The sequence below is a fragment of the Primulina huaijiensis genome, chromosome 1 (assembly GCF_012295235.1).
Source record: "Primulina huaijiensis isolate GDHJ02 chromosome 1, ASM1229523v2, whole genome shotgun sequence".
In the NCBI taxonomy this organism is placed as follows: domain Eukaryota; kingdom Viridiplantae; phylum Streptophyta; class Magnoliopsida; order Lamiales; family Gesneriaceae; genus Primulina; species Primulina huaijiensis.
The window spans coordinates 23683997-23696688 of record NC_133306.1 but is presented as its reverse complement, the minus strand read 5'-3'; the positions used below and the strand labels follow the sequence as shown (position 1 = coordinate 23696688).

At 39.6% G+C, this 12692-nt stretch overlaps 2 protein-coding genes across 2 annotated transcripts; both read left to right on the top strand.

Moving 5' to 3' along the window:
- Window positions 1–8721: 8721 nt before the first annotated feature.
- On the top strand, window positions 8722–9264 carry LOC140986470 (histone H4). The gene has a single exon (XM_073454734.1). It carries the CDS (start codon window positions 8784–8786, stop codon window positions 9093–9095), a length of 312 nt encoding a protein of 103 aa, XP_073310835.1. The 5' UTR covers window positions 8722–8783; the 3' UTR covers window positions 9096–9264.
- Window positions 9265–9384: 120 nt separating this feature from the next.
- Window positions 9385–11791, top strand: LOC140986461 (transcription factor bHLH143-like). The gene is made up of 4 exons (XM_073454722.1): window positions 9385–9442; window positions 9805–10271; window positions 10368–10509; window positions 10593–11791. The coding sequence occupies exon 4, from the start codon at window positions 10599–10601 to the stop codon at window positions 11637–11639; it is 1041 nt and encodes a 346-aa protein (XP_073310823.1). The 5' UTR covers window positions 9385–9442; window positions 9805–10271; window positions 10368–10509; window positions 10593–10598; the 3' UTR covers window positions 11640–11791.
- The last annotated feature ends 901 nt before the right edge of the window (window positions 11792–12692 follow it).

The following is a 12692-nucleotide window of genomic DNA, read 5'->3' as shown; positions in this document are numbered from 1 at the left end:
GGAACCACACCTCGACCATTCACAAGTCCCGGGACATGTTCCCCGGCCCAAGGCTCCGCACCTTGGATCTAAAAGCCCAGGGCACTACACCCTGGCTCGGGGAACCACACCTCGACCATTCACAAGTCCCGAGACGTGTTCCTTGGCCACACGCCTTGATTATTCTTAACTCGGTAGGATCCAGGCTAGGGGCATTCATTCGTTACGAAAATATGTTCTTTTCTTATCACAATTGTTTACTAAAAGGTCCGGTTAGTTCTCAACACTTGAAATATTTTCTTGATGTTTGCATAAAAAACAATGGTATTACTTGGCTATCAAGAGATTAATCGAGACACTATTGAAGGAAAGAATCTGTTCAATAAAAATCCGAGAACAGGAGTTACAGAAATAAAGAAAAAAGAGAATACAACCCTAGTCTATATCAATATGATTGGATCCTGGCTCATCTTCCTGGTTTTCCTCCTTCTCCTCCTCTCCACCCTTGGGAAGGGATGCAATGGCCAGGCCAAAATCAGGAAATTTTTCCTTATCCTGGGGTAAGAGTCCAGCTCCCTCAAATTGTTCCCGGCACTTGTCAAAACCGGTCTTGAAAAGAGGGTAAGCCTTATCTACCACGGCCTTATTGAACTCAGGAGATTGAAGGAAGGAAGCTTGCCATTTATCCTTATTATGCTCCGCCAGAGACAAAGCATTCTCGGCCCTCTCTGCTCGTGATTGTTGAACTTCTATCTGCTCAGATAGAGAATGGTTTCTCGACTCCGAGACAGCCAAGGCACCTCGCAGATTCTTTTTCCTAATGGTAGCTTCATCGAGGTCCTCCCTAGACTTGTCCAGTGCCGTGTGAGCCGACTCCAAGGAAGCTTTTAGGATGGCGATCTCCTCTTCGTGAAGGCTTTTAGCCCGAGCAAGCTCTCCGTGCAGTTGATCTTGGATTTCTTGAGCAGCCCGGGTGTGTTGACCTTTCTTGGTAGCCACCGCCGCCACTTCATAGAAGGCCGAGATCATCATTTGGGCAGCCTGTACAAAGCAAGTTAGTAAAAGAAAAGATAAATGAAGGAAAAAAGAATGAAGAAAAGACTTACAGATAGGAATCGGTTAGATCCCTCAAGGAACCGAGCACCAGGCCCAAAATTCTTCAAAAAGGCATCTTCCTCAGGAGTGAGCATAAGTTTTAAGCGCCGAATACAAGTTGAAGAAGCTCCCTCCAGGAAGATGTTGGGCTAGGTGGGTTGATCGGTCAGAAGAGGCTCTTGGGGAGGCTCCTCTGTAGGTTGACGCTGGGGAGGAGTGGTTGACGAGCTCTGCCCTCCTTCCCAGTTAGATTCACCCAGAATCCGCTCCGGGCTTGTGACAGCCTTTCGCTTCCTCCGGATGAGGGGAATGTGGTCTTCAGGGTCTTCCCGGGATGAATCCCGGGTCACCTCTTCTTGCTGGGCTTCCACCCGGTTCAACTCAGCTTGCCGCGCTGCTTCCGCCTCAACCTGTTTCTTCTCACGGGCAGCCTTCCGCGCTGCCAATTTCTTCTCCTTGGCAACCTTTTCCTCTTCCTATTTCTGGAGAAAAGCCTTTTGCATTTTGGAGGAATCTGCGCAATAAGAGGGAGGATTAGTAGAGATTATAAAAGATGGATGAATAACAAACTAAGAAGACAGGAGTTAGAAAGTTACCGGGTTGAGGGTCCGAGCCAGCCACCTCGTCAATCGCCCGATCTATTGGGTCTTCAGCCCGGACGCTCAACCCATAAGTGATCAAGTGCTCCTGGGAAATAAGGGAGGAGGAAGAGAATTTTTGACCCTCCACCAAGTCTTGGCTTCGGGTGTAAAATTCCTCGAATTTGTAAGCTCGAGGAAGGGCAGGCTGGGGAGGAAGAAAGGGAAGAAACCCTGTTAGACAGGAGAGAGAGGATGGGAGTTGTATAAAAAAATATCTTCCTTTCCATCCTTTCTGGGAAGAAGGAATGTCATCAAGGAACCGGGCGTTGAACCGGGCAGAAAGGGAAAAGGCATTATCACCTAGCCTACAGGTAAAGTAGTAATGAAGAATAAGGGGGTTAATAACAAGGTTATGCATACGAAAAAGGACAAAGGCCGAGGCCATAATCCGAAAAGAGTTGGGATGAAATTGATTGACAGGAACCCCAAAGAATTTGGCGACCTCAATGTAAAAGGAAGGGATGGGGAAGCGAAGACCATTCTTGATTTGGTCCCGGAAAAAAGTAGTATACCCAGGAGGAGGGCTATCTGCCCGATCAGAGGGGCCGGGTATAATAATAGGAAAAGAAGAGGGAATAACTCCTAAGGTGCGGAGTTCTTCGTCCGCCCCCGAACGCAAAGTGCTGCTCATTGAGGAGAACCAAGGAACTCCCGGGGCCTCAGAAGAAGGACGGTCAGAAACCCGAGTTTTTCCCTTACCCTTGTCCTTTCCTGGGGCTCGGGAAGTGCCCGAGGAGGAAGGTTTTGAAGAGGAGGGTTTGGTTAGAAGGGTTTTTTGTTTCTTAGAAGGTTGAGTTATAGAACGGCGAGGGGGAGACGGAGGGGAGTCAGAGCGCAATGCGGTGGATTCATCGCTAGGAGAGCCCCGCACATTAGCCCCAGAGGTAGAGGAAGTAGAATTAGACATATTACGAAGGAGAAACTTACAAGTTTTTGGAGAATGATGGTCGAGGATCGTTGGAGCTAGGTGATTTCGCGCGGAGGAGCTTCAGGAAGAAAATTCGCAAGGGCTTCGCCGAAGTTTTAAATTTGAAAGTATTTTTTCGAAAACAGGAGGCCTAATATATATAGGCGGTGGGAACGAATCTGAACCGCTGATCCAGAACAGAACAAACGAACCAGATTAACCTCGAAAATTGAGCGGCATGATTGGGCGGGATATTTGAAAAGACGGGGGCATAAATCGAGGCGTCATGATCATTTATACACTCGGAATACGTACAGATTCAGACAGCTTGGCAGTAGGGCATACGTCATTATAACACCATATCAATTGCCCGGGTTGTGTGAGAACCCGACAGTATGAGAACCCGGCATTTTATTTTAAACCCGGGTGATGTGAGAACCCGGCATTTCATTTTAAGCCCAGGTGGGGGAAGAGCCCGGCAATTTATGATAGGCTCAGGAAACATTAGTTCCTGGCATTTCGGTTTTACGCGGCTTACAGAATTCATTGGCAGAAGAATAGGAAGACGAAGAATTACATCTAGTAAAATTTTATTGAGGAAATAATCTATGCCACGTTACAGCAGCTAGTTCAGAATCTACAGAATCCTGCCACTCAACTATCCAATTATTCAATTCATGGATTCTTAAACTAGCGAAGGATTCGGCAGAGGAAATCTTCTTTAGCTGATGCCACTCCTTCCATAGCATTGCATGCAGGAGAACTTGGTCAGTTGCTAGCTCTGTAACGTGGTTGACATCAAATTGTTGTTTGTATCTTCTCGCTACTGCCCTCTGGGAACGAGTAAATGCCAAACCATGTTGATAGGAATTCTGGAGATCTTGAATCTTGAACCATGAAGACATAACCTTTACCGAGACATATTCTTCAATAGTTTTTTCAAGTCTTCCAGATAAGGAAGCATCTCATCAGTGACAATGGCATGCGTACTGCTACAAGCGGTAGACTCACTCGAACTCGGCATATTGGATTATTGTTCTTATTTCACTTTCATCTTCTTATTTATAGACAGGTGGTATTTAATGTTGAAGAAGGTGGAGAGCCGTGTGCTAGCTTAAACATTTTTTATTTATGAAGAAAGACGGGGCTACAGGTATCAATGTATCGGAATTAACAAATTCTTGGAACGTGGAATGATATGAATGCGAAGCGTGTGTCATAATGACGTCTCTTGGAATACTCGAGAAGAGTAACCGACAGAGCACCGTACTCAGAGCCCGAGAGGCTAGAGTCCCAGGCATTTCAAGGAAAGCCCGGGAGATGTTAAGGTTTAGCATTGTGATTTTATCAATTAACCTTGTTCCACTTGCGGTATATATGCATCAACCGATAAACTTAAGGGATTACAGCAAAATAACGACAGAGACAGGCTTCAATTAGTATTTTATTCTACCATAGACATTAGCGCATACTACATCATCGTATTCTTCCTCTACAACAATTCTTCATATTTTCACCCAAGCAACTAAAGGTCCGGTGGAAGTCTTCAGGAAGCTGTCTGAATCGGCAATACGCTTAAGGATTTTTATTTCTTTCCGATGCATTAATTGGTAGATACGACCATCTGTAAAGACGTCTACCCACTCAGCTATATGCAAGTGCTCTCGCACTCTCCTCAGTTTAGCAACCAGGCTAGGAGTGATAGCTTCTCCAGAAGCATAAAGAAGTTTCAGCCCCTGAAGCTCTTCCCAGTAGTCAATAATTGCGTGAAACACTTCATCTTCCAGAGTAGATTTTCGAATCTCTAGAGCGGATTCCTTTATGGCTTCGGTCATACTCGGAGTTTTCGAACTACTTGCACCAGCCATTGTGTTTCCTGGATTACAGTTTGTTAGTACGATTGAAAAATGGGTGAATGGCTATGTATAGGAGGAAGGGGCTAATCACAGCCGTTGATCTGTAAATGCACGAACGACTAAGATGGGCCAAGAGTTGAAAGGACGTGTACGGTTATCAAGGCGTCAGACTTATCCACTTCTCGAAATGCGAAACGTCTTTTAGGCGGGAATTTATGCTATGACACGAGTCATCGTGGTAATATCGACAGGGCCCAAGAATGTTAAACAATAAGCTATTATGAATCCAGGGGACAGGAGGTCCCAGCATTTCATCTCATCTATGGGATATTTGAAGACTTCAATTTGGTGCACTGTTAATTATCTTGGACTGATCGGGACAGCTAGTCAAGCTCTAGCCCGACTATTTTAGGGATGGGTGGTGATACCCCCATAAGGATCCGGGTCGAGTCGTTGCCATAAGGATCCGGGTCGATTGACGACCCGGACACTATCAAGAGCCCGAGCACTACATGTTTCCCAAGAGTTCTTCGAACAGCCCGGTCTCCCGCGCAATCATTGCCCGAGCTCTCATATAAGTACCCGGGTAATCAATTGCCCGATCCACCTCGAAAATTGAACCATACTCGAGTATGATTGATACATGACGTCTAATCTGTCAGAACAACTTGGGTTTGGAGTGTCCTAGAAGTCATCAGAAGATAGGGTATGGGCAGCCGACCTACCATACTTAGTAGGTAGCACTGGAATCGAGGTACCTACCTCATCTTCTACTATAAATAGCAGGTATTAATGTCATTTACCGATTCTGAAATCTTTGAACTCTTAAGCATTATACATATTTTCTCCCAAATATTGCTTGTGTTCATCTTCAACTTGCTGACTTCAGCATCGGAGTGGCCACGCCGGACACCCCTCCGGCGCCCATTCACGAGTTTCTTTCATTGTTTGCAGGTGCTATTGAAGCCATTACCTTCACTCAAATTCCCTAAAAACTATAAATTATTGATTTGACCCGTTGGAGCTCCTTACCCGGCTCATCCATTTCAACGAAGTCGCATCAGGTGAGTATATGAACTATTGATAAATTGATACATTAATTATTTTAAGTGATAATTTGATTCATAATCGTTTGTATTTTACTCTTTTTTTATTTAATTATCAAAACACGTACGTTAGCTTTGGTAATGATTTGTTTTATTAATTATTAGTGAAAATGTTTGCTTTGCATAAGTAGACACGTACAACGCACATCTGCTAATTTATGTAGATTGGGCCCCATTCAACTAGTCCGTGTGTGCATTTTGTGCTTATTTATGTAGATTGGGCCCCATTCAACTCGTCCGTGTGTGCATTTTGTATGTATGGGTGGGGTGGACGTTGGCCGGAGTCAGGGTGGTCAAATTTTTTTATTGATTGTCCAAACCGTAAGACTAATTTTACATGTAAAACTGCGATTATTTTTTGAAAATAATAACCGACCGTATATGACAATTCGGTTTGATTTTTTTTAAAAAAAACCCATAAAATCGCACCGTGATCATCTCTAGCGGCAGTAGCCACCCGTCCTCCTCATTTAAAAAAATGATAATGATTTACAAAATAAAGTAAATAAAAAATTTAAATAAAACTCTATATAATTATTTTTATTAAATTTAAATATTTTAAACATAGATATATATAAGAATAATTTTTTTATATAATTAAATTATATTGCGTTGTTTCATTAATTTTTCAATGGTTGGAAAGATGATCTTATCAGGCTCGACACGAGTTTTACATTTATGTTGTTTATCAATTCGAAATATATGAATACTTTAAGTTAATTAATATATGAATAGTATCATAATTAACATGTCATATTCTATAATGTCACAAATTAAAATACCGAAGCAAGTTAGCAGAAGAATTTACTTCATCAATCACAGGCTTAATAATCATTATATCGCGAGCCTATATTCTTTTCGACCTTTTGCATTCAAAAGCTTATTGGTCCGGACCGCCACAATTGTAGCACTTCTTATAAAAAAAATTTTCTTGAACGTATCATTCTTAGGTCCCGACTTGGAAACTCCACCAATAAATTTCTTTGTCTTTGAGCTTTGTCCATGTTTGAAAATATTCGCCCTAGCCACAATAGTATTGAGAAACCTTATTTTGGATACATTGTTGTTTTATTCAATGTGAAGCATGATAACCACTTCCTCTACATTCATCTCATTTTCAATGATAGCCACAATTGGAAAGTTTCACTCTAAACCATGCTCTTCGCGTGAATATCATGTAGGATCGCTCTGAGTTCATGAGCCTAACTGATAACAGTTTTGAAGTCGACCATTGTAGTCGAATAATCAGCCAACAATAAATTTATTGGCCCCAACATTATCGATTTTGTATTTCTGATTCAGAGACTCCCACAATTCACGACTCGTCTTATATTCACTATATATATTATATAGCGAATAAGTCAGACCGTTCAGTACATAATTTGTACGCAATAAATCTGAATGGTGACATGTATCGATAGCACTAATAGTCTTTACATCTCCATCAACCACAACTGGTTTGGGAGCATCTTTGGTTAAGAACCTCGCAAGAGTCAAGGTAGTGAGATAGAATAACATATTTTATTGTCACATTTTGCAATTCGAAAAGTCGAATTTCTTTGGCTTATCAGCGTGGCTCACAAGCATCGTAGCACCATGAGCATCGACCTTGATAACTGGGGGAATTTGTCCGTCTTATCATCATGGCTCACAAACAAACCTAAGCCTGCAACAAATTACAATTTCCTCGAAACATTTTAGTCTTTTCCATGAATTGCATGAGGATCAATACATACGTTTGTTTTTCAAGATACAACGGTCGAACCAGTACCAAATTAAGCATCAATTCACTATTCCGGTGAACTAAAATCATATATTTACTTTTCACAAAATATAAACGAAGTCCAAATAAAAAATATAATATAAAATACAATAGAATATTCGAGTGAGATCTCGAATGTGTGTGTAAACAGTAAATTGAAGAAATAAACAAACTTATTTATAGACAAAAAGGAACACTACAAATCATTCAAAAATGTAGAGAACTAAAAATTCAAATTAAATAAAAAATATGGAGAACAAAAAGTCACTCTCGCATTACACAAATTTTCATTCAATTTTAAATTTCATTTTCAGACATTGATGTCACAAAATTACACCAAATACGGTTAATGCAAGGAGTTATTGCTTAATATAATACAATAGTATAAAATTTTAAATCAATTATTATTTTTAAATAAAATTTGAGTTATTATGAATTAATTTTTCACAAAAAATAAAAGGCTTTTGGCGACTATGTATTGTGTTTTGGTGTACTATTGATTATAAGGAGGACAAACCAAGGCATATATTTGAATTTGGTATCATGAAAGATATGATTTGAAGTTAGCATCAGCTGTCAAGTATGTAACAATGAGATCATTTTCAACCACAAAATCTATTTTGGTGTAAATTTTATATTAAAATAGTGTGATTTCTGCACCAAATACAACATCCATATCCAACCCATTTAATTCAAATATTACACCAAAAAGAATATGCTTGAAATATTTTTTTATTTTACATATATTAATTATTATATTTTATTTAATATATTTTTAATTATGAATAATGTTTATATTATATAATCAATATTATATTATTAATAAATTTAATATTATTAATAAATTTAAATAATATTTATAGTTTTTAATATAACTATTTGTAATAAAAAAACAAAAAAATGAAAACCTTTGCGCCAAATCTGGCGAGAGGAAGGAGGCTGCGCTATTTTGCTCTATTGGTGCAATATTGAAGATGTCCTGAACGAATGAACGTGGGTTTAGAATAAAAAACAATTGTAAATGGAAATGGAGGATGTGATTTAATTAAGCTGATCATTAACCATAAAAAGATTATTCATAAATAACTCAAAACTTATTCAATTTGTTTATGTATAAAAATAATAATAATAAATAATAAAAATAAATAATAAAATAGTGTATTAAAAAAAATTAAAAATTTCAATCACGACAAAACCACGATCCGTGTATTCAAATTACAAGCAAAATTATATCCATCGATCTGTTCCTTATCGACGGTCCACGTAGCATATAATAAAAAATGCGGATCGCGTCTTCAACTGTCGATTGAAGGCATATCCAACGGACGTCGCGCATTTAAGGACCTCGGACCGCCTCTATATAAGCTCGCTATCACGTCGTAGGACGCAAGGTCACGGAAATTTCTCAGATATCCGTTGAAATATTGAAGTTGCAAAATGTCAGGTCGTGGCAAGGGCGGCAAGGGTTTGGGAAAGGGCGGAGCAAAGCGGCATCGCAAGGTACTGAGAGATAACATCCAGGGCATCACCAAGCCGGCGATTCGACGATTGGCCCGTAGAGGCGGAGTTAAGCGTATCAGTGGGCTTATCTACGAGGAGACGCGTGGGGTCCTCAAGATCTTCTTGGAGAATGTCATTCGCGACGCTGTAACCTACACTGAGCACGCTCGTCGGAAGACTGTTACCGCAATGGATGTCGTTTATGCTTTGAAGAGGCAGGGACGTACCTTGTATGGATTTGGTGGTTAAGGATCTAGGTTTAGGAAGTTTGTGTAAATTCTATGTTTCGATAGGGTTGTGCTTGATCAATGTGTGCAGAATATAATGCAGATGGTTACCTATTGGAGCTGTGTTTCATTTCTGATGAATGTGTATCCGGATTTTTGTTTTGTGCAATGAAATGGAATTCTGAAATTCTGTCTTTCGGTACTTGTAATTTTTTTTTCAGATTGTAATCAGCTTTTGTTGATAGGCTGACGGATCGGGTCCTGTATCGTGTTTGTCAAGGAATCCTAGAATGAAATTACGGTTGTTTGATCTACAGATAAGCATGGGCGTCTTCGAAACTTTTTGGAGCAGCTAATGATATGTTCGAAGTAAGCTCCGGGGTTAATCTTTTTCTCGTTCGCCATTCCCAACTCTTACGTCTGCACTTAGTCTTGAATTTCATTTCACTTTCATCTTTGACATTATTAAGCGTTTGTTTCTGTTGTTATTGTTCTATGTATCAAGTTTTACCTGAATTTAAACTGTAATAGCGTACTTGGAGAAGGGAGTTCTTAAACGTCTTTAGGCAGGAAAATTAAAGCGTATACACGTTACTTTCCTCAATTCACTCGAATGTTAATTTTATCTTCAAGGTCGCGTTTAGTCTCGAATGGCATTCGTATTTATACTCAATATTCGAATGCGACACATAACATGGTTCTGATGGTAATGTATATCTAAACTTGGGCAGGGTCAGGGGATCTCTTGTTCAATGAGAGTGGCCTCAATCACGGTGAACACAGTGTGCGGTGGTTTTGTCTTTTAACCGATGTGCTCTGTAAAGTTATCTCCTGGGACTTGTACCGCCGAGTTATCCTGTAAAAGCGAATCGATCAAGTAGACTGTATTCTTTACTCACCGATCAGCAACGTATAATCAATCCTTCACGTGGAAATACCTCCCTAGTCCCACGAGTCCATTGTCATTCCTAGTTATGTATTCTTTATAAGCTGAATGTTTCTGCTATACCTCTAAAGTAATTACCTTTTTAATAAATTCGGGTATATCAAGTGAACGGGCTGGGAATAAGTAGTTATGGTGTGCCAAGCGGCTAGTCAGACAAGATTTCGGGCGTTGAAACACGAGAATGGAATTTCTGGACGTGCCACCATTATAGTTAGAATCATAGCATGCTTTCAACCCCTCCAAGATTGTCAGGTTTGGTGATGCATAAACTCCTACATTCAGAACTTCAATATATTTTTTAATTATGTTTTAAGAATCACTAATCGTGAGTTCGTTTTCATATTACAGGCTGAGTATTTCCGCCAATTGCTAAAACCTGTTACGTAGACTGATTTCTTATAAGTGCATTCAACTTTCTTTTTCTATTGTGTTCCTTCTTTCGTTCAAACACACGACAAGCTATCAGTTTCTCGTAGGCGTTACTAACCTGGTACGTCTGTGTTTCTTTATCTTTAGGGGCTTTTACATTTATTCATTTGATTGATACTTCTTATAACTCTGTTACATTAGCAGGCATATATGGACAAGGACTCTGGATCTTGGTCTCATTATAATTCGTTGGGTTCTTCATATGATATTGTCTTGCCGAATACCGAGCCTGCTCGCAGGAAACTTTACTCTGTTGAGTATCCTACGATGAGAATTGGTCCCTCGTTTCCATCTTCTGAAATGCAACAGTTGAAGGCAAGCGAACCAAATAGCTCTCATGCACTTAACTCATTTCACCTCTGGCATCGATTACATCCAAGCTTTACTTCCATTTTATTTTGTGCATCCAGAGAGAATTTTCTTTCAGACACCATTCATTTGGAACAAAAAAGAAGTCCTAAAAATTGTGCTGCACCTCCTCAGAAGAGATTTCTTGTATTTGATCAGTCTGGTGATATAACTACCTTGGTATATGGTTCTATGATGGAGAACCCCGTTCAATATGGAGCTTGTTTGGTGCCCAATCCTCCACCCTCTGCAGATAACAACCAAATCGAGGACGAACCCATGAAAATTTTCGATCCTTTGAATCCCATTATGAATGATAAACGGATAGAAGATCACTCTCGAAATGATATGGATCATGAAAATCTTGAAGACACCGAAGAATTGAATGCTTTGCGCTGTTCAGATAGCGACAGCTATTATTTAAATGATGATGAAGAAATGAGCACAGGTCGTTCACCTAGTACAATGACCCACAATCAAACGTGTGAAGAAACATGTGAAGAGGCTAACAGTTTTACTGGGCCAACGAAAAGGCAGAAGCTTTTGGATGGAAATTGTGATTTACCATTTCTAAGGCGCACTTGCAGCTCTCCGAAAAACTATGCATGCACTACTTTGGATGACGAAGCAGAATCCACTTGTAGAGATAACTTTAGTTCAGAAGAATTTGGTTCCTTGTCTTGCAACAAAAGGAAAGAAAGAACACAGGAAACACTGAGCATTCTGCAGTGCATATTCCCAAATTTACAAGGTAACAATCCAGTTGCCTTTATTGGTAAAACAATTCAATACCTGAGAACGTTGAAGGTTGAAGCCAAAGCTTTAGGATATGATTCTGGTTGAATTTCTTTGTTCCTTGTCTCACCAAGAACAGTACTAATAAGTACCTGATTGTTCGACATACCTGTAAAAAGGTTGAATATTTTAAATTATGTGGACTAGAAGTCTTAAGCCTTTCCTGCAAGGATTTAAATGGAGCATACAGATTTTGTTTTCGAGTTTTCTCTGAACGTCACTATCATACCCACAGGGTGACTAAAAATAACTCGTTAGAGAGTAAAATGACATTCCTTTGGAAGAAGAATGGGAAGAGTCCTTCTCTTGGTAGGACCTCTCAAAAGGAAGCATGCATGGGCATTGCGTGCATCGCAGGCCCTAAAGCTTGCCTGACTCAAAATTGGCACGCCTGTCAAGGCTTCTGTCTCATTGCATGGAGGATATGTTATGGTTTGTCTATTCTTGTATTTTTAGCTTGCATGGTTTTTTGGATCTTGTTTGTTCTGTTAGATCATAGTATTCTACAATCAGTCCCATCTCTACTCACGTTTGCTGGTTCTCCCAACCATTCGTCGTTCATGAGGCACAATATAGAGGATGTATACATTTATGTATGTATATCAGATGATAAAATGTATTGCTGTATTGAGCAGTCTTCTGAGTTATGAGAATGTTGATTTATCTTGTATACGTTGTATAATAATATAAATTGTAAAACATTTGAATGTCCCAAAAAGCTCGTAAACCGAGTAGTTTGTATGACTAGCTAAGATAAGTCAACATTCTTATAACTATGTCCAAATCGTGTGGGGGCTAGCCATACAAACTACTCTGGTTTACGAGTTTTTTGAGTCATTCAAATATTTTACAATTTGTATTATTATATATTTGAATTATTGGACTCAAACTGAATTCGAAATGTGTACACATGGGGTTTGGATCTTTTTGTTTGATTAGTTCACAAAGTTTTAAAATCCCAACTAATATTTGATTAATATAAAACTTACAAACCTCTATTGCTCCTACCTGAATTCAAGTCTCCCGCAAATTGGAATTTTTAACTTGAGTCGAATTCGAGCTCAATAGTTCCTGTTTTTTTTTTTTAATAAAAAAAATTAA